General features: G+C 41.1%; 1 protein-coding gene across 7 annotated transcripts in view; it reads right to left on the reverse strand.

The window, feature by feature from the left end:
- Positions 1–20826, reverse strand: part of LOC114568716 (collagen alpha-1(XIV) chain-like) — a 317958-nt gene that overhangs the window by 228257 nt on the left and 68875 nt on the right. For all 7 annotated transcript variants that reach the window (XM_028598365.1, XM_028598362.1, XM_028598361.1 and 4 more), the window contains 5 exons: positions 10388–10546; positions 9314–9433; positions 6222–6386; positions 4128–4289; positions 1241–1410 (listed from right to left, as the gene is read on the reverse strand). In XM_028598365.1, coding sequence (XP_028454166.1) covers positions 1241–1410; positions 4128–4289; positions 6222–6386; positions 9314–9433; positions 10388–10546 — 776 coding nt within the window. The remainder of the gene's footprint in view (positions 1–1240; positions 1411–4127; positions 4290–6221; positions 6387–9313; positions 9434–10387; positions 10547–20826) is intronic.

Here is a 20826-nt window from a genome sequence, read left to right on the forward strand (position 1 = left end):
CTTTTTCAAGGTTTTTTTGGACATATTTTTGGGAGTTTTTGTCAGCTCAGATTTCTACAAACCAACAAGCAAGTTTGTTTGTCACGTCACCATTAATATTTGCTAAAAAAAGGACTTTAATTAGCCTGGATTCTGTGCTTAGTCACTTAGAAACAGACGGCAGCACGTTGTACATTACCCAGCTTGTGTTTATTAGGGAACCTTGTACTGCACTGCGTGTTGCTGCAGGCATTCAGCTCGTCTCCAAAGAGATTTAAATCCAGTGGAACTAGATCAGATTAGCTTTGATGAAACGGAAAGTTTCTCCTTGTGGGGAAACTGAGCCGTTCCAGCTGCAAATTGGAACATCAAAGAGAAACTGGATAAAAATGAGTGGGAACTGAATAAACACAAATATCAACTCGGACAATTACAGCACTGCGTTGTGTGTGCAGGAATAGGCGTAATTTACAGGTTACATCCCCCCAATAATCAAAACTGGGCTTTCATCAAGTTTTTGTAGATTTTTCGGACATTTTTGTTGCCTTTTTCAAGTTTTCTTTGGACAATTTTTAGGCTTTTTATGAGTGTCATTTTTTTTCTGAGTTTTTTTTCTCCTTTTTCAACGTTTTTTTGGACAATTTCTTTGAGGTTTTTTTCACCTTCTTTGAGGTTTTTTGTGGCAATTTTTCTGTGTTTTGGCAACTTCTTCGAGGCTTATTTTGGAAACTTTTTTGTCTCCTTTAAGTTTTGTTTGGACAATTTTGAGGCTTTTTATGAATGTACTTTTTTTCAGAGTTTTTGGACAATTTTCCAAAGTCTATGAGGGCTGTTTTGGCAATTTCAGATTTTGGCAATCAGAGTTTTTGTCTCCTTTTGCAAGGTTTTTTTGGACAATTTCTTTGACGTTTTTTTTTTGCCTTCTTTGACGTTTTTTGTGGCTATTTTTCAGTGTTTTGGCAACTTTTTCAAGATTTTTTTGGGAAGAAAATGTTATGTTTCTAAGGGGGGTGTTTTTTGAACATTTTTTCTGAGTTCTTGTCTAAATTTGCAAGTTATTTTGGACTATTTTTTGACACCTTTTTCATGTAATTTATTTAAATTTTTTACAATTTTTTCAATGTTTTTGTCGCATTCTCTGAGGGTTTTTTTTTGACAATTTTTTGATGTTTTTGTGCCTATTTTTTTCAGCGTTTTTGTCGACTTTTTCCAAGGCTTTTTTATTTTAGAAGCTCCGCCTCCCTCGGTCCCTCCTCTGTACCTTTTCCTCCGGCTTCCCTCCGCTGGCTGGGTAGTAGACTACGCGGTATTTCTCCACCTGGCCCGGCGCGTGGGTCCACCTCACCCGGAAACTCCGAGCCGTGACCTCAGAGGTCACCAGGTCGCGCGGCGGCGCCACAGCCGTGGGCGGGCGGGCAGGTTGTCCTTCCCCTGGAGAAAGTAGAAGAGAAAAAAGAAAGAAAGCACATGCTGCATCTATTCCATGTTGGATGTACGTGAATAATACTGTGCAAGCTAAAGATAAGAAACAGCAATACTCACAAATAATCGCATTTTATCTGCCAACTTTAAAACTGGTTTTTGCTGAATAGGAAAATGACAAACCGTAAAACCTTGAGCAGCATGTGACGGTTCTTCTAAATGAGATGAGTTCTCTACATGTTATTAGACGGGGACTTTATTGTTATTGCTTGGGGATCTCCTGTTGAGACAGTGGCACCCCAGGTCTCATTCAGGTCAGTGTCCCACATAACAACCTCGTAACCTTTCCAGGCAGAGGAGAACTTCTACTCTGGGCCTCCAGAGAGTCAGGGAATCTAGACAGCTGCATGATAAGGGAAGGCTGGGTTTCAGGATCGTCTCCTTATGGAGTTTGGTGGGCCAGACACACTTTAGCATACTTCGCAGAGAGAGAGAGAGAGAGAGAGAGAGAGAGAGAGAGAGAGAGAGAGAGAGAGAGAGAGGCTGAACTAGGCGTTAGCATCTGATACTTCCTAGAAAGAGAGAGAGAGAGAGAGAGAGAAAAGGCTGAACTTGGCATTAGCATCTGATACTTGCTAGAGAGAGAGAGAGAGAGAGGCTGAACTAGGCGTTAGCATTTGATACTTCCTAGAGAGAGAGAGAGAGAGAGGCTGAACTAGGTGTTAGCATTTGATACTTCCTAGAGAGAGAGAGAGAGAGAGAAAGAGGCTGAACTAGGTGTTAGCATTTGATACTTCCTAGAGAGAGAGAGAGAGAGAGAGAGAGAGGCTGAACTAGGTGTTAGCATTTGATACTTCCTAGAGAGAGAGAGAGAGAGAGAGAGAGAGAGAGAGAGAGGCTGAACTAGGTGTTAGCATCTGATACTTCCTAGAGAGAGAGAGAGAGAGAGAGAGAGAGGCTGAACTAGGTGTTAGCATTTGATACTTCCTAGAGAGAGAGAGAGAGAGAGAGAGAGAGAGAGAGAGAGAGAGAGAGAGAGTTGAACTAGGTGTTAGCATCTGATACTTCCTAGAGAGAGAGAGAGAGAGAGAGAGAGGCTGAACTAGGCGTTAGCATCTGATACTTCCTAGAGAGAGAGAGAGAGAGAGAGGCTGAACTAGGCGTTAGCATCTGTGTTTAGGGTGCCTGCTAAATCTCTGTTGACCTTATAGGTTCAGCTAACATTAACGCCTCCAGCAGGAGTTTAAACACAGCGACAGGAAGACAGCAAGTGCTGAGAGTTGGGATAGCATCGACGTCTCCCCAAACGTGCATGTACGTGAGCGAGATGCGCTGCGCCCGAGTGTTAAGCCCGGGACACACAGACCCGATAATCGGCCGTAGGGACAGTCTGGCGAGGTCGGTGAATCTGTTCGGTGTGTCCCGTGCCGTCGTCAGTCTGGGGGGGGGGCTATTTTGGACATATGGCCGTAGTAATAAACAAGTTGTTCTTAAATGTCGCCAACTGTTGTTAAGTACCCTTCTTTTTTTTTTTTTACTTTCTTAAAAAGTATCTGTTTAGGCACCAGCACCATTTTAAAAGTACCAATTTAGCACCGGTATCGAAAAAAAAAAAAAAAAACGATACCCAGCCCTATTCCCGAGGCAGTTTTTTTTCCCATCGCAAAAATGCGATGGAATATGCGGGATTTTTATGCAATGAAATTGCGGGAACTTGCAAAAACTGCGGAAAAAAGTGATTCCACCCCCAACACCCTGCTTTTCGATGATGTTCACGTCGCGTAATTACGTCACTCCATAACGTTCCCATGGCAACAGGGGAAAATGGCTGCTCTTGTGTGAAGTAAACGCAACATTTTTCAACTTTCTGTTAAGATACAGTACAGGCCAAAAGTTTGGACCCACCTTCTCATTCAATGCGTTTCCTTATTTTCATGACTATTTACATTGTAGATTCTCACTGAAGGCATCAAAACTATGAATGAACACATATGGAATTATGTACTTAACAAAAAAATGCGAAATAACTGAAAACATGTCTTATATTTTAGATTCCTCAAAGTAGCCACCCTTTGCTTTTTTTATTAATAAGGGAAATAATTCCACTAATTAACCCTGACAAGGCACACCTGTGAAGGTAAAACCATTTCAGGTGACTACCTCATGAAGCTCATTGAGAGAACACCAAGGGTTTGCAGAGTTATCAAAAAAAGCAAAGAGTGGCTACTTTGAAGAATCTAAAATATAAGACATGTTTTCAGTTATTTCACACTTTTTTGTTAAGTGCATAATTCCATATGTGTTCATTCATAGTTTTGATGCCTTCAGTGAGAATCTACAATGTAAATAGTCATGAAAATAAAAAGGAAACGCATTGAATGAGAAGGTGTGTCCAAACTTTTGGCCTGTGCTGTATATTATGGGAATTTTGCAACGAAAATGCGGTGGATTATGAAATCTTGCAAGCCTCCGCATATTTTGCGCGGAAATCTGCAATTTATGCGGCGAAAGTGCAGCCCTCCCTCCCGCATAAATATGCAGACTTTGGCTGATAATGCGTTGAATTATTATGTAATTATGCAGTTTTTTTGGACCTCGGGGACCCGACTGATCATCTCGACAGGCTTTTCTGTCGACGGTCGGCCGTCTGGCTGGTGCGTGCCGGCCTTTACTGAACAAACGGCATCAACGAGTAACGGCGGTGGGAACGGAGGGCTGATACGAACCGCGGAGCTGCTTGTCGAGCTGCTCCACGCGCTCACACACGGTCTTGGTGAGGCCGTCCACGATGTCGCTCATCACGCTGAAGTCGGCCACGTTGTAGACGTGGGTCTCCTCGGGAGGAGAGGCGATGGCCTTCAGCTCGTTCTCATCGGCGTTCTTCACACCTGGAGGGAGGGAGGGAGGAGGGTTAGGGTTAGAGAGAGGGAGGGGAGAGAAGAGAGGGAGGGGAGAGAGATGGGAGGGGAGAAAGGGAGGGTTAGGGTTAGAGAGACGGAGGGAGGAGAGAGAGGGTGGGTTAGGGTTAGAGAGAGGGAGGGGAGAGAAGAGAGGGGAGAGAGAGAGATGGAGTAGAGAGAGAGATGGAGGGGAGAGAGAGATGGAGTAGAGAGAGAGATGGAGGGGAGAGAGAGGGAGGGAATAGAGAGAGGGATGGAGGGGAGAGAGAGGGAGGGAATAGAGAGAGAGATGGAGGGGAGAGAGAGGGAGGGAATAGAGAGAGGGATGGAGGGGAGAGAGAGGGAGGGAATAGAGAGAGATGGAGGAGAGAGAGGGAGGGGAGGGAGAGGGGTTAGAGAGAGGGAGGGTAGAGAAGAGATGGGAGAGAGAGAGGGAGGGAGGGGAGAGAGATGGAGGGGAGAGAGGGAGGGAGGGGAGAGAGAGGGGGAGGGAGAGAGAGATGGAGGGAGAGAGGGAGGAAAGGGAGAGAGAGATGGAGGGAAGAGAGAGGGAGGGAAGGGAGAGAGAGATGGAGGGGAGAGAGGGAAAGAAGGAGACAGAGAGAGCGAGGGAGGGAGAGATGGAGGGGAGGGAGAGGGAGGGAAGGGAGAGAGAGATGGAGGGGAAAGAAGACAAAGAGGGAGAGAGAGGGAGGGGAGAGAGAAAGGGAGGGGAGAAAGAGGGAGAGAGAGGGAGAGAGAGAGATGGAGGGGAGGGAGGTGAGAGGGAGAGAAGGAGACAGAGAGAGATAAAGAGGGAGAGGAGAGAGAGAAGACAAAGAGGGAGAAAGAAGGAGAGAGGGAGAAGGAGAGAGAGAAGAGAAGAAGAGAGGGATCAGACTGACTGAAGTGGTTACAGGAAAGTTGTTTGAAGTTTTCGATGATGCAAGAAGTGGATGAATATAGAATATATACGCTCTTCAATTTAAAGAGTTCTCGAACTCTGAAATGTAATGGAAGGTTTTCCGAATCAGTGACTTCTTCTAAATCTCCTCTTCTGCTATGTGATCTTTGTGTGATGCCGTCTTTTTATCCTATCACGTGTTTACATTTTATTTAATTTATGAATGTGTTGTTTTCTGTCCTTTTAAGCTGTCCCATCTTCTATTTCCACTATTACAATGATGTGTTTTATATATATATATATATATGCATTGATTTGTATGTACTTTTGCTTTTGTTTATTCTGTCAAAGCACTTTGTAAACTACTGACTTGAGAGATTAAGTTATTATGATTATTACATGCTCCCTCTTAACTCACTCCTTTCAAACTTAAAGGTCCCATATGGTAAAAAGGGATCTTAAAGAGACAGGCGCTGAAACAGAGCGAGTACAAACAGAGCGTATGAGAAAAGTAATGGAAACATGGACTAGTACAGCGGTGTCCAACTTTACTTCAGTGAGGGCCACACTGGACAATGGGACTCACATCAAGGGCCAGATGTAGGGTTTACTGACATGGTTTTATTTAAGAGAAAAGTCAAATATCTTTGACCGTATTATTGTATGTCTCATAAAAAAAATTATTGTTCGACATAAATTGCTAAAAAAGTCAGAAAAAAAGTTCCTTAGCAATCATAGAAAAAAAAAAAAAAAAAAAGGTCGCAAAAGCATCAAAAACATCGCAAAAAGCAGCAAAAAAAAAAAAACGTCGTAAAAAGTGGCAGCTGAGAAGTCAAGACAACCAAAAATCATCATAAGCCTGGGTGTTTTATTTTGAAATTTGTTTTATTTTGGAAAGTATCCGGCTGCACTGTGGCCTTCCTGTATGCGATTACCTGCCTGGCTCGACCCATTCGCTCTCGGCTGAACGTGTGAACGGAGAGATTGGATAAAAACGGGCGACAAAATGAAAATAGCTCTGCTTAGGCGTGGCGTACCGATGGCAAACAGCTCTATCCCAGCCTCCCTCAGGCTCCGCGCTGGGGGTATCACATCGTCCTGGGACTTCCCGTCAGTGATGAGGATTCCTATCTTGGGAACGCCAGGCCTGGATCCAGACTCGGGTTTGAAGCTGTTCTCCAGGATGAAGGTCAGAGCCAGACCTGCTCAGACACAAAGACAGGAGAACACTGAACACAAATTAACCCTTGTGTGGTCCTTCAATTCCTGGTGACCCGAAGGACCACACAAGGGTTAAAAAAAAAAAAAGTAATTCAATGTGTAATAAATAATAATAATTAGGGCTGCCCCCGACTAAAGATATTCTTAGTCGACTAACACTTTACTTGGAAGTATATGATCAAAATATGTGCAGGTGCACTTCTCTTAGTATTAGGTCGTGATTTGATAAGATAAGACGGTTCTACATGTTGAACCATAACCGATTATTTGAATTATTTAGGGCTGTCCTCGACTAAAGAAATTCTTAGTCGACTAACACTTATAGGCTTTTGTCGACTGATCGATTAGTTGATTTAACTGACAGAGCTGTGCGCTTTGAGAGGTGGTTAAGACTAGAAAAGCACAATATAAATGTAGTTAATTAACCATCTGTAAAACTGAGTTTCTCCACAATTATCCTGCAAAAGCACCACTTTAAATCTTGTGTTTACCATAAATGTGCTCAGAAGTTTCCTGAAATAAATAATTAAGCATGAATAAGCATAAAAAATGACTAATCGACTAAAGAACTCGACAAAGACCAAAACGACCGATTAGTCGACTAATCGACTAAGAGGTGGCAGCCCTAATAATAATAATAATAATAATAATAATAATAATAATAATAATAATAGGGTTAGGGTTCATGTGTCATGACAGTGTCATGCAGAAATATGCAGACTTTGGCTGATTATGCATTGAATTATGCAATCGCATAATTGCGTTTTTCTGTAGGGACTGGTTAAACTGGTTAAATTGTTGAACCCTGGGAAAGTAGATAGCAAAATAGGAAAAAACTATGACGTAAAACATGCACTGGCTTGGAAAACAAGAGGTTTTGACACGCTGAATTCATGATTTGTTGGACAAAATAACAGTAATCGACTTTGATTGTCATTCTGCAGTGGAACCATACAACGAAATTTGCTTGTGCAGCCTCTTAAACAATACTCACTTTGCACAATAAATAAAATAAGAAAAATATAAAAAAATCATTATCAACGCATCCAATATTGCACTGAGTGACGTCTACTGTACAAAATGACTGTCAGAAGAAAAGTACAGCCACTTATGCCGCTTTATAATGAGACGTTGTGATAGTAAGTGAAGCCCTGGCTGACAGTGTAATTGCCTTAACTCTTACTTCTGAGGCATAGCGAGGACGGCTGAAACGACTCGGCTCAAAGACTTAACGAACACGAGGGCTTTTAACCGTTGTTTTAATAGCTCGACAAGTGTTTAGTCTAACGGGTGTGTGAACATAATGAGCAGCTAACTTCTGTTGGGTCCATTAATGACATTACTGATACTTGATGTCTGTTTTATACCCCGCTGGGTACTTCAGCATTAATTCAGCTCGTTGCTCCAACACACGACTACAAAGTAACTGGCAGTTTGGCTTCAGCACAATATAAAAGTTAAAAAGCAGCTCAAGTTGTGGCTTTTTTAACCCTCTTGTGTTCCTCGGTCACCCATTTACAAAAACTTTCTAAATCAGAGCTATGACAAAAGAATGTTGAAAAAAGTGACAAAAAAAAAAACTCAAAAACATCGCCAAAGGTGACAAAAACTTGTTAAAAAAAGTGGAATGGCAAATGTGGAAATAAAACACAGGAAAAACCGACAAAATTACTTGTTAAAAAAATTGACAAAAGCATAAAAAAAATAAGAAATTGACAAAAATCTGACAACAAAAATGGAAAGAACTTGAGAACATTTTTTTATAAAAATCAACAAAAACGTGTAGTGTAGAAAAAGAAAATTTTGAAATTTTGACCCAGAAAACAAGTTAGTTCATCGATTAGATGTTGGGTCTCTAAAAATTTCAGAAAATGAGAATCAGAGTTTCCCAAAAAGCCCAAGACGACATCCTCAAATGTCTAGTTTTGTCCACAACTCAAAGATATTAAGTTTAATTTCCAGTCGGGCAAGCGAAAAGAAATTCTACTTGCCCTAAGTCAATATTTACTGGCCTCTATACAAAACAAAATGTAGAGGAGAAAAAAAACTCAGAAAAAGAACATCGTAAAGAAATGTCAAACTTAAATTAAAAAAAAAACAACGTAAAAAACATTTGAAAATGAATTATAATTAATTAAAAAACACAGTCAAAAGCGTAGAAAAAACTGAGAAAAAATGTCTGACGTTTAAACCGTCAAAAGCATCAAAAGCTTAATAAAAAAGTAGTCAAAAAAAAAAAGTAGTCAAAAACCTTAAAAACAGTATTAAAGAAAAAGTAAAACTTTGGAATGAATACTTCAAAAAAGTGCAAGAAAAAACAGTCTGTGATAAAAAAAAAAAAAAAAAAAAAAAGTGACAAAAATAGTTGAAATAAAGTTCAAAAGTCTCAAAAAAAGTAATACAAATAAAATGTCATAAGTTGAAAAGGAGGATCAGTGTTTCCCAAAAAGCCCATGACATGACATCTTCAAAAATCTAGTTTTGTCCACAAATTCAAAGATATTCAGCTTACCGTCCCAGAGGAGAATCAGAGAACTCAAACTGATTAATCCATTATCAAAATAGTTGCCGATTAATTTAATGGTTGACAACTAATCGATTCATCTTTGCAGCTCTAAATTTACTTTCATACTTCGTGAATATCAGTGGAGCTGCTGCTAACGTTGCGTGGGTCCCAAATGATTTACCTTGTGACTCGAAGTCGGCTCTTATCACCGAGTCACAGGTCACCAACTTCTCAACGCTAAGCCGAAATGATCCTCACTGAAAATGGATTTAATAAGCTGGAGGATTGGCTTTGGCCCAAGTCAACCGTCAGAGCGTAATCTGTGATGAGTACGGTAGACCGTTAATACCCAGAGGGAGGCTCGGGGTTGTTGTTTTTTTTTTGGCTGGTGGCGTATCGTACCCGTCAGTGTGTTTCCTCCTTTATACGGCAGGTTCTTCACAGCCTCCATCACAGCCTCTTTGGTGGTGTGAGCGTTGAGATGCCACTCAATGCGGGGGTCTCCGCTGTACTGAGCCAGGCCTGCACACACACACACACACGCAGACACACACGCACAGAGAGAGAGAGACACACACACACACGCAGACAGAGATACACAGACACACACACGCAGACAAAGACGCACACACACGCAAACACACAGACAGACACACAGAGACACACACAGACACACACACAGAGACACACATGCACACACGCACACACACAGACAGAGACACACACGCACACACACACAGACAGAGAGACATACACACACACGCAGACAGAGACACACATGCGCACACACAGACAGATACACACACACGCACACAAACACACAGACAGAGACACACACACACACACACACACACAGACAAACAAACAGACAGACACACACAGACAGAGACACACACACAGACAAAGACGCACACACGCACACACAGACAGACACACACAGAGACACACACACACACACACACACACACAGACAGAGAGATACACACACATGCAGACAGAGACACACATGCGCACACACACACGCACACACAGACAGATACACACACACAAACACACAGACAGAGACATACACACACACACACAGACAAACAGACAGACACATACAGACAGAGACACACACACAGACGCACACACGCACACACAGACAGACACACACAGAGACACACACACGCACACACACACACACACACACACACACACACACAGAGACACACATGCGCACATGCACACACACAGACAGAGAGAGATACACACACACGCAGACAGAGACACACATGCGCACACACGCACACACAGACAGATGCACACACACACACGCACACAGACAGACAGACACACACAGACAGACACACACACACACACACACACAAGCAATGACAGACAGCCTGTAAAAATGTATTTGGTATCTTTTCCAAACTTTGGGGGTAGTTTTGTCAATGGAAACCCCTGGAACCCAGAAATGAAAAGCTCGCTCACCGATCCTGGTTTGGTCGGAGCCGACAGAGAAGGCCTTGACCAGGTTCTCCAGGAAGGTCCGGACCAGCCTGAAGTTGATGCGCCCGATGCTCCAGGAGCCGTCCACCAGAACTACAATGTCGGATACGGACGAAGTCTTACACGTAAACTTCTCTTCAGCTAAAGACGAAAAAGACAGAAACACAGAAAATATGAACACAAATTTACAAGACAAAAAAAATGGTCTGTAAAGCAGCATTATGTAACAACGCAGCATCATGTAATAACACAACGTCATTATGTAACAACGCAGCATCAGGTAACAACGCAGCATCATGTAATAACACAACGTCATTATGTAACAACGCAGCATCAGGTAACAACGCAGCATGTAATAACCCAGCATTATGTAACAACGCAGCATCAGGTAACAACGCAGCATCATGTAACAACGCAGCATGTAATAACGCATCATCATGTAATAACGCATCATCATGTAATAACGCATCATGTAACAACGCATCATCATGTAATAATGCATCATGTAACAACGCAGCATCATGTAATAACACAACCTCATTATGTAACAACGCAGCATCATGTAACAACGCAGCATGTAATAACGCATCATCATGTAATAACGCATCATGTAACAACGCAGCATTATATAACGCAGCATCATGTAATAACGCATTATGTAACATCGCAGCATCATGTAATAACACAACCTCATTATGTAACAACGCAGCATCATGTAACAATGCAACATTATGTAATAACAATGCATCATGTAACAACGCAGGATCATGTAATAACACATCATGTAACAACGCAGCATCATGTAACAACGCAACATGTAACAACGCAGCATCATGTAACAACGCAGCATGTAATAACGCATCATCATGTAATAACGCATCATGTAACAACGCATCATGTAATAACGCATCATGTAACAACGCATCATGTAAAAACGCAGCATCATGTAATAATGCATTATGTAACAACGCAGCATCATTAAGTAACAAAGCAGCATCATGTTACAACGCAGCATCATGTAATAACGCATCATGTAATAACGCATCATGTAATAACGCATTATGTAATAACAATGCATCATTATGTAATAATGCATCATGTAACAACGCAACATGTAACAATGCAGCATTATGTAACAATGCAACATTATGTAATAACAATGCATCATGTAACAACGCAGGATCATGTAATAACACATCATGTAACAACGCAGCATCATGTAACAACGCAACATGTAACAATGCAGCATTATGTAACAACGCAACATTATGTAATAACAATGCATCATGTAACAACGCATCATGTAACAACGCAGGATCATGTAATAACGCATCACGTAACAATGCAGCATTATGTAATAATGCATCATGTAACGACGCATCATGTAACAACGCAGGATCATGTAATAACGCATCATGTAACAATGCAGCATCATGTAATAACGCATCATGTAACAACGCATTATGTAACAACGCATTATGTAATAATGCATCATGTAATAACGCATTATGTAATAATGCAGCATTATGTAATAACGCAACATTATGTAATAACAATGCATCATGTTACAACGCATCATGTAACACAGGATCATGTAATAACGTATTATGTAACAATGCATCATTATGTAATAATGCATCATGTAACAACGCAACATGTAACAATGCAGCATTATGTAACAACGCAACATTATGTAATAACAATGCATCATGTAACAACGCATCATGTAACACAGGATCATGTAATAACGCATCATGTAACAATGCAGCATCATGTAATAACGCATCATGTAACAATGCAGCATCGTGTAATAACGCATCATGTAACAACGCAGCATCATGTAACAACGCAGCATCATGTAATAACGCATCATATAATAACACATTATGTAATAACACATCATGTAATAACACATCATGTAACAACGCAGCATCATGTAACAACGCAGCATCATGTAACAACGCAGCATCATGTAACAACGCAGCATTATGTAATAATGCATCATGTAACAACGCAACATGTAACAACGCAGCATTATGTAACAACGCAACATTATGTAACAACGCAACATGTAACAACGCAGCATTATGTAATAATGCATCATGTAACAACGCAACATGTAACAATGCAGCATTATGTCATAATGCATCATCTAACAACGCAACATCATGTAACAACGCAGCATCATGTAATAACGCACCATGTAACAACGCAGCATTATGTAATAATGCATCATGTAACAACGCAACATGTAACAACGCAGCATTATGTAACAACGCAACATTATGTAATAACAATCCACCATATTACATTTGTGTAACACATGTAACAACGCAACATTATGTAACAATGCATCTTGTAACAATGAATCATGTAACAACGCATGTAATAACACCCGGGTTATATAATAACATCCTCATTATGTAACGACACCCGAGTTATGTAATAACACCAAATATTATGTAATTACAACACATTATGTAATAATGCATTATGTAACACCCTTATTATGTAATAACACCTTCATTATGTAATAACACCCACAATATGTGTTAATCTGCTGGACCCCAATATGAACCTGAACCTGCATTATGTGATTAAACCCTCATAAAATAAATGTATCTGCATTTTGTTATAAATTCTTACATACTGCGGCAGTTCTTACAAAATGCAAGGGGTTGCATTTTTATTCACAAAAATGTAATATGGTGGATTAAGTAATAACAAACCAGAATGGATGTCTTCATTCATTTGTTATAACAGTTTATTTTATGAATTCTAGTGTGAATCATGGTGACTCAAAATTAATTTAAAAAATATACTTTTTGTAGATTAGTATTACCTTTCATTGGTCATTACACATCACTAAAGTTATTACATAGTGCATTCAAGGTTGTTACAAAATGCAGCAGATTGTTACATAATGCGGGTGTTATAACATAATGTACAATTATTACATTTTGATCTTGATTAACATAGAAAAATGTGTAATTATGGCGAGTTTCCTGCCCTGCTGGTGATAGTTTTGGCACCGTTTTGGTACATTATTCTCTATTAAAACGAATACCCACAATATGTGTGGTGGTGTAAAGTATGAACCAGATTTAAATAAGTATGTAATACATGTACACAGCCGCCTACAGCCCACACACAATTAATCAGAAAACTAAAAAGTAGGACAACTTGATGTGCAGCCTGTGTCCCAGAGTATTACAAAGTGTTTCATTAATTCTAATTCAGTTCAATGCAGTATAATTAAACCCTGGAGAAGCAAGGTACTTAGTTTTAGCAGATGAAAAATAACAGCCCACTCTGTTGTTTGTCCCAACTGTTTACTGGGTGATAAAACAGACCACAGTCTAATGAGGCAACATCAGTTAATTTACAAAAGCCAGTCCAGCACACAGCGAGCCAAAGGCCAACCAAATTAGGAAACAACCATACGGTATATCTATCAGCCAATTCACTTTCTCACAGAGCTTAGGAAACCTCTGTGGGGTTGGGTGGGAAAAGAAACAACGGCATCGTTAAAAAGTGCTGGTTTTAATCCAAGTAGAACCAATAATCAGAATTAATAAAAATACTGCCGATGTGTTCCCACCCCGGCTGTCCCCCTACTGAACTCTTGCTCTGCATATCTGTGACATTTTAACCTACTAAGCCCCCCCCCTCCCACTGGAAAATTTGCACCACCCCACCCATACTGTTGCATTTATTTATTTACAGATGTACATCCTGTAATTACACCTATACATAGCCATATTCTACTGCTCTTCATGCTATTCATCCTGCACATATACTTATTCTTATTATTCTTAATAATGTTACCACACTGCACATAGCTGTACATATCTGTCTATATGGTTCATTCTGTATATCCATATTTATTCATTTATATATATTCTGTTAATACACTGCATATATCTATATTATTCTTACTACTAGGATAATGTCACTGCTACTACATTGCACATATCTGTAAATGTTGTTCATACATTGTTCATATTACATAGCCATATTTATCCTGCTCTTATAACACTGCACTACATTTCTTGTCCTGTCTATGCACCACCTGTCTATACTATGTATAGCACATTGCACTTTTCTGCTTTTTTGCACTTCTGGTTGGACGCAAACAGCATTTCGCTCTCTTTGTACTTGTACTCTGTACAATGACAATAAAACTGAATCTAATCTAAAAATAATATATATTTTATGGACACAAAACTTTTTGAGCAGCCAGTTCTGGCAAATTTTAATCTCTGTGATCCATATTTATGCCTACTTTACACCAACGGACGCCGCTCGAATGCCTCTGGGTCCAATTGGATAGTCCTTCAACCAATCAGACCAACGATCCGGGTGACGTAGCAGCAGTAAACAAAAAGCCGATTGCCGTCGCTGCGCTATTTTCATCGTCTAAAGCGATTGTGATTGGTGCCTCGATTTGGAAAAATTGGAAATGGGCTTGAATGGGCTCTGAAGGAAAATGAAAATGTGGATATACACCATAGCGGAAGTACGTAGGAGGGCGGTGCCAGGCTACTTCTCAATAAGATAAAAATATAAAAACATGTTTTTCTTAAAAGAAGGTTGATTTCATACTGAAAACCAAAGGGAACCACACTGTTGAGCTCTATTGTGAATGTGTAAAATAATTTAAAAAAGCGTGGCAGTTCCATGTGAGTGCCCAGCATGCATGGCAAACCTTCCTTGAATAATTAAAGCTTAAACAAAGAAAACACACGTACGCACAGCAAAGAAAATCTCAGTCATGGAGCCATAAACTGTTAGAAAAACTTCTTAACTGGTAGGTAGAAACATGAGCCTCAGCCACGGATTTGCATTGAGCTTTTAGCTGTAGCATAAACATGACACATACTTGGCCCCGGTGCTGCCATGGTCCGTGCACGTGAGACCTTGAGCAGATGTATAAGAGAATATTTCAAATCAGGTTGCAGCATGTTGTAACATCGCAGTCAGGAGGGTGGAGAGGCTTGTGTGTGTGTTTGGAGGGTTGGCGAAGGCATTCTTCTGCAGTCATTTCATTCATCATTGACAGGAATAAAGAAGAAGTGTATCACTCCTAACAAGTCTCTACAGTGTCGGAATTTAAACCCCCACCTCGGTCCGCTATCCAATACGACTTCAGTGGCCGGAGGAAGGCGGTGACACGATTACTTCGCTGCTCTGGAAAGTATGAGCCCTGGAGACGGGGTTGATTATCAGTCGGTTTATGCGGTGAGCAATTGTTGGAAAAATCGAGATTTACATTCTACTGTTTTGATAATATTAAAAGTGTTTGCATAAGAGTGACATATTTAAATGACTGCACTCCCAAAAGATAACATGGGAGCCACTAATCTAGCCTTGTCCGGAGCCTGAGGACAGAACATGCCCTCCCTGACCAGATAAAGGAGACAACATTGACTTTTTATTATCGCTGCAGATCGTTAATTATAAAAAAAGGCGGGTGTAGAGAGCTTTTCGGTAGTCTTACTGTACTTTGCTGAGTGCTGTAAACAGGCTCCTTGTGTTTGCAAGTAAAATTGAACTTTGAGAGACTCTTCAGTGTTTCTGTCTATCCTTTGATAATATAATTATCCTAACAGTGATACAGGTATTTAATTTAATTTTTAGGTTGGTGCTGCAACCTTTAGGTTGGTGTCCGCTTAACAACACAAAAACATTATCAAGTTATACTTCAATGCACATTAGAGTGCTCCGGTGCGTGTGTGTCACTAGGATGTAGTCTTACCCTAGAGTCACATTAGCTACAAAAGAGAGCGACATGCACTCTTGTGGGCCAAGACCCGCCCTTCAATAGCATTCACACGCTACTATTGGCCAGGCGTCCATGCTTACATGTACAGGTCCTATCCCCTGACCAATCCCCTAACCCGAACCACTCGAGGTGAAATGCCTAACCCCAACCAATCGAGCTGCTTGGTAGTAATTTGGCCTCCAAGGCGTGCCTAGCCTAACCCTGGTTGCTTGGCAACAAGAAACCGAAATTCTCCGGTGCTGCCTTCAAGCACGTCTTAAAAGTTACTTCAGGAGGTATTGTTAAGTCACAAGAACAATGTTTTTTGGATTTAAAAGTATTTCTCGATAAAAGTAACAAAATATATGAGATACAATGCCAAACTTATCAGGAATATACATAAACACAATGTCCTGAAGCGTTTTCCTCCATCTTGAATGATTTTTCTTCAACTCGAGCCACTGACATACGTCACGCTGCCTTCACTCCGATTGGCTGTCGCTTTGTCGCTCAGCATTTGCATGAAGTCTATTTTGGCCCCGCCTTGCTTGTGGCAGCGGCGAGCTCGTCGCTGGCAAATGGCCACTCCCGTTGAAAACGAATGGCAGCCTGTCGCTGTCTTTTGTAGCCAATGTGCCTGTAGGGTTATGTGGCAAACTACATAAGAAAAAGGGGCATGACCTATTCTTCCCAGTAATAAAAAGAGAGCATCAATTTGAAGCAGTTAAATGTGTCACTGTTGCAGACAGCTGGCGGAAGAGTCTCGATTCGGTTAGTCTGTTGGCTCTACTGAGCTGTAATTTACGCGAGGCAGCTGTGGAGAGAAGATACAGGTGGACCGATTTCATTTGAGGGGACATTTAAAAGGAAAACAGTGGATCAAAGTCAAAATCTTGACAAGCAGAAAGCAAAAGTATGACACCGTCTTTCTTCTTGTAGTCCTGATTGTGATACAAGAGTAGCAACATCCATTAACTCATAATATTACTATTATAGTGCAACTTTGTTATAGAAAAAAATTGCAGTGGGTTAAATTCAGACTGAATTTGAGCTGTTTTCTCATATGAATAGGCCAATGTCTGATAAATCAGATCCCGAGATGGTCCAAAGTTTCCCTTTTACACATGCAGCACACAACAGAAGCATTGCTACACGAAAATCCGAAATCTACACCTTACAAAGGATGTTTCTCAGTCAATACAGGAAGTGGAACTGAAGGGCAAAACAGTGCTTTAGAGAACCAAGTGAAAAGAGGACTAGCCTCCCTTTTTAATAGCACATTTGGGAAAACGCTTGCACCTGGACAGATGGTGAAAAAAGGGGGCAGAGAGGGGAGAAGACGCAGCAGCAATGGAAAAGTCTGTGACAGATGCACATTAAAAGGGTGTGACTGCACCAACGAGTCAATACCAATGCTGCGTTTCTTCCTAATGACTTACTAATCTTTCAGACATTTGTTTTCTTTTATTTCTTTCCTTCTCTGTGATTCTGTTGTCCTGATTATTTGGTTTTTATATATTCTATTATCACCAGCACTGTTGTCTGTTTTATTACTCATTTATGCTGTGATTGCAATGCATGTCTCTTGTTTCACTTACCAGCTACGCAGAGTAATTATACAAGAGCAACAAAAAAACTTGATAATGAGAAGGAATAAAAAGGTAACGGGAATGTTGAAAAGGAAAGAACCTAAAACGCAGAGCCAGATAGTAAAGAGAGGGAACGGGCGTGGTTGAAAAAGAAAACAATGGCCCGGTTTAAAGGAATAATCCCCATTATATCCGTATATCTAAATGTCCATGTTATGATCCCACGGGACTTCTGTAGAGCAAGTGATGCTCTCTCGATATACCTTTTCAGCATTTTTGTCGCCTTGTTTGTTGCCTTTTTCAACGCCTTTTTCCAAATTTTTTCTCACCTTTTTCGTCACCTTTTCAGCATTTTTGTCGCCTGGTTTGTTGCCTTTTTGTCACCTTTTTCATCATCTTTTCGTCGCATTCTTTGTCAACTTTTTCAATGTCTTTTTAGCATTTTTTTTCGCCTTTTTTTAACGCCTTTTTGTCACCTTTTCAGCATTTTCATCGCCTTTTTGTCTCCTTTTTCAACGGCTTTTTGTCATCTTTTTCGTCAGCTTTTCGCCATTTTTGTCACCTTTTTGGCATGTTTGTCACCTTTGACGTTTTCGGCCCCTTTTGAGCATTTTTGTCACCTTTTTTGTTGCCTTTTCCAACTTCTATTTGTGACCTTTTTCGTCACCTTTTCAGCATTTTTGTCGCCTTTCTCAATGTCTTTTTGTCACCTTTTTGGCATTTTCGTCACTTTTTTAGCATTTTTGTTGCCTTTTTGTCACCTTTTTCAACGACTTTTTGTCACATTTTTGGCATTTTTTCACATTTTTTGACATTTTCGTCCCTTTTGAGCATTTTTGTCCCCTTTTGAGCATTTTTGTCACCTTTTTTGTCACCTTAATACACAAAAGAAGAGCTGTGGCTGGAGGGAGGGAGAGAGAAAGGGAGGGAGGGAACGGAAACTTACAAGAAGAATGGTTTGTTGACAGTTTCTTCAACTACATAGCTATTAGCGGAGTGGCCCCTCAGGCAAAAGTGCTCCTCCGCAGGTCAAAAAGTCAAAATGGCGCAGGCCTGAGGCGCATCCCCCCAGACAGCGGGGGTCAGGGTTATCAAACGGGACGCGACCCAAGTGGGCTGAGTGTAAACAACATTATAATGAGCACTTTTCTGACATGCTCATACATATTAATAGGATTTCAGGACCCACAGGTTGAAACAGGATCCTGAGAGCCCGCATGTAAATACAGCAAGGCACTTAGCCCCCCCCCCCCCAACGTAGCACAAGTAAACTTTTTATTTCACAGTTACTGTTTACTGTCAGATTGCTTCTAGATCGCAACATTACTTTATTATATATATATATATATATATATACACAAATATATACAAAATGTACGTTTCAGTGACACGCGGGACATGAACCCCGGTCGCCTGGGTGAAAGTCCTGTGTTGTTTGACCATCCACCCCACCCCCCAACCTGCCTCCTTATGTGGATGTTCAGTCTTTCTTACTACCCTCTACTGCTGTCTCTCTACATACTACCCTCTACCGCTGTCTCTCTACATACTACCCTCTACCGCTGTCTCTCTACATACTACTCTCTACCGCTGTCTCTCTACATACTACTCTCTACCGCTGTCTCTCTACATACTACTCTCTGCCGCTGTCTCTCTACATACTACTCTCTACCGCTGTCTCTCTACATACTACTCTCTACCGCTGTCTCTCTACATACTACTCTCTACCGCTGTCTCTCTACATACTACTCTCTACCGCTGTCTCTCTACATACTACTCTCTACTGCTGTCTCTCTACTGCTGTCTCTCTACATACTACTCTCTACTGCTGTCTCTCTACATACTACTCTCTACCGCTGTCTCTCTACATACTACTCTCTACTGCTGTCTCTCTACTGCTGTCTCTCTACATACTACTCTCTACTGCTGTCTCTCTACATACTACTCTCTACTGCTGTCTCTCTAAATACTACTCTCTACTGTTGTCTCTCTACATACTACTCTCTACTGCTGTCTCTCTACATACTACTCTCTACTGCTGTCTCTCTACTGCTGTCTCTCTACATACTACTCTTTACTGCTGTCTCTCTACATACTACTCTCTACCGCTGTCTCTCTACATACTACTCTCTACCGCTGTCTCTCTACATACTACTCTCTACCGCTGTCTCTCTACATACTACTCTCTACCGTCTCTCTACATACTACTCTCTACTGCTGTCTCAATACATACTACTCTCTGCTGCTGTCTCTCTACATACTACTCTCTGCTGCTGTCTCTCTACATACTACTCTACTGTTGTCTCTCTGCATACTACTCTCAACATACTACTCTCTACTGCCGTCTCTCTACATACTACTCTCTACTGTTGCTGTTGTCTCTCTTAATACTACGTCATCTTATAGCACCGGGGGTGAGCTGCTGCTCTGCCGGGTGCGTTCCATACAGACGCTGAAGGGTAATTTTTGCGTCGGTATCTGACGCTGAGAGCCATGGACCAAGCCTCAGTATTTTAAGAGTTGGGACTGACAACAGGTTGTCACAACCGTGCAAGATGTACTCCCAAAACTTTATAGTTGTGTGTAGTCAAGATCAAAATGAAGGCTGAGTTTGAAGATGGGTGTGGTTTGCGCAAGGGGCGCCAGAAAAAGGGGATGACCCAATTTTGGTGCGTCATTGCTAGATTTTCCACCAGATTTAGCAATTCACTCATTCAAACACAAATCAAAATCCAACCTGCGGTGGGTTTCCTGCATGTCTTCTCTCTCTCCACTTTCATGCTGTCCTGGGGATTAAAAGGCAGAAATGCCCCAAAAATAATCATAAAAAAAAAAAAAAAAATAAAATACAAAGGGATAAACAAGGCAAGCTACCAAACCGTTTACTTCCCAACAAACAAAATAAAAAAAAGGCACAAACAGAAGGTCTCTGCTCCTCCAAACGTCCAGCAGGCAGAGCGAGGCGAAGGGGCCTAGAAAACAGCTCGAGGCAACAGGGGAGATGCAACAGCAAAGCCAATACCAGCCGTGTCAAAGGTGGGCTATCCCACCTCAGGGCTCCACGCAAT

Source organism: Perca flavescens, chromosome 14 (assembly GCF_004354835.1).
Source record: "Perca flavescens isolate YP-PL-M2 chromosome 14, PFLA_1.0, whole genome shotgun sequence".
Lineage (NCBI taxonomy): Eukaryota > Metazoa > Chordata > Actinopteri > Perciformes > Percidae > Perca > Perca flavescens.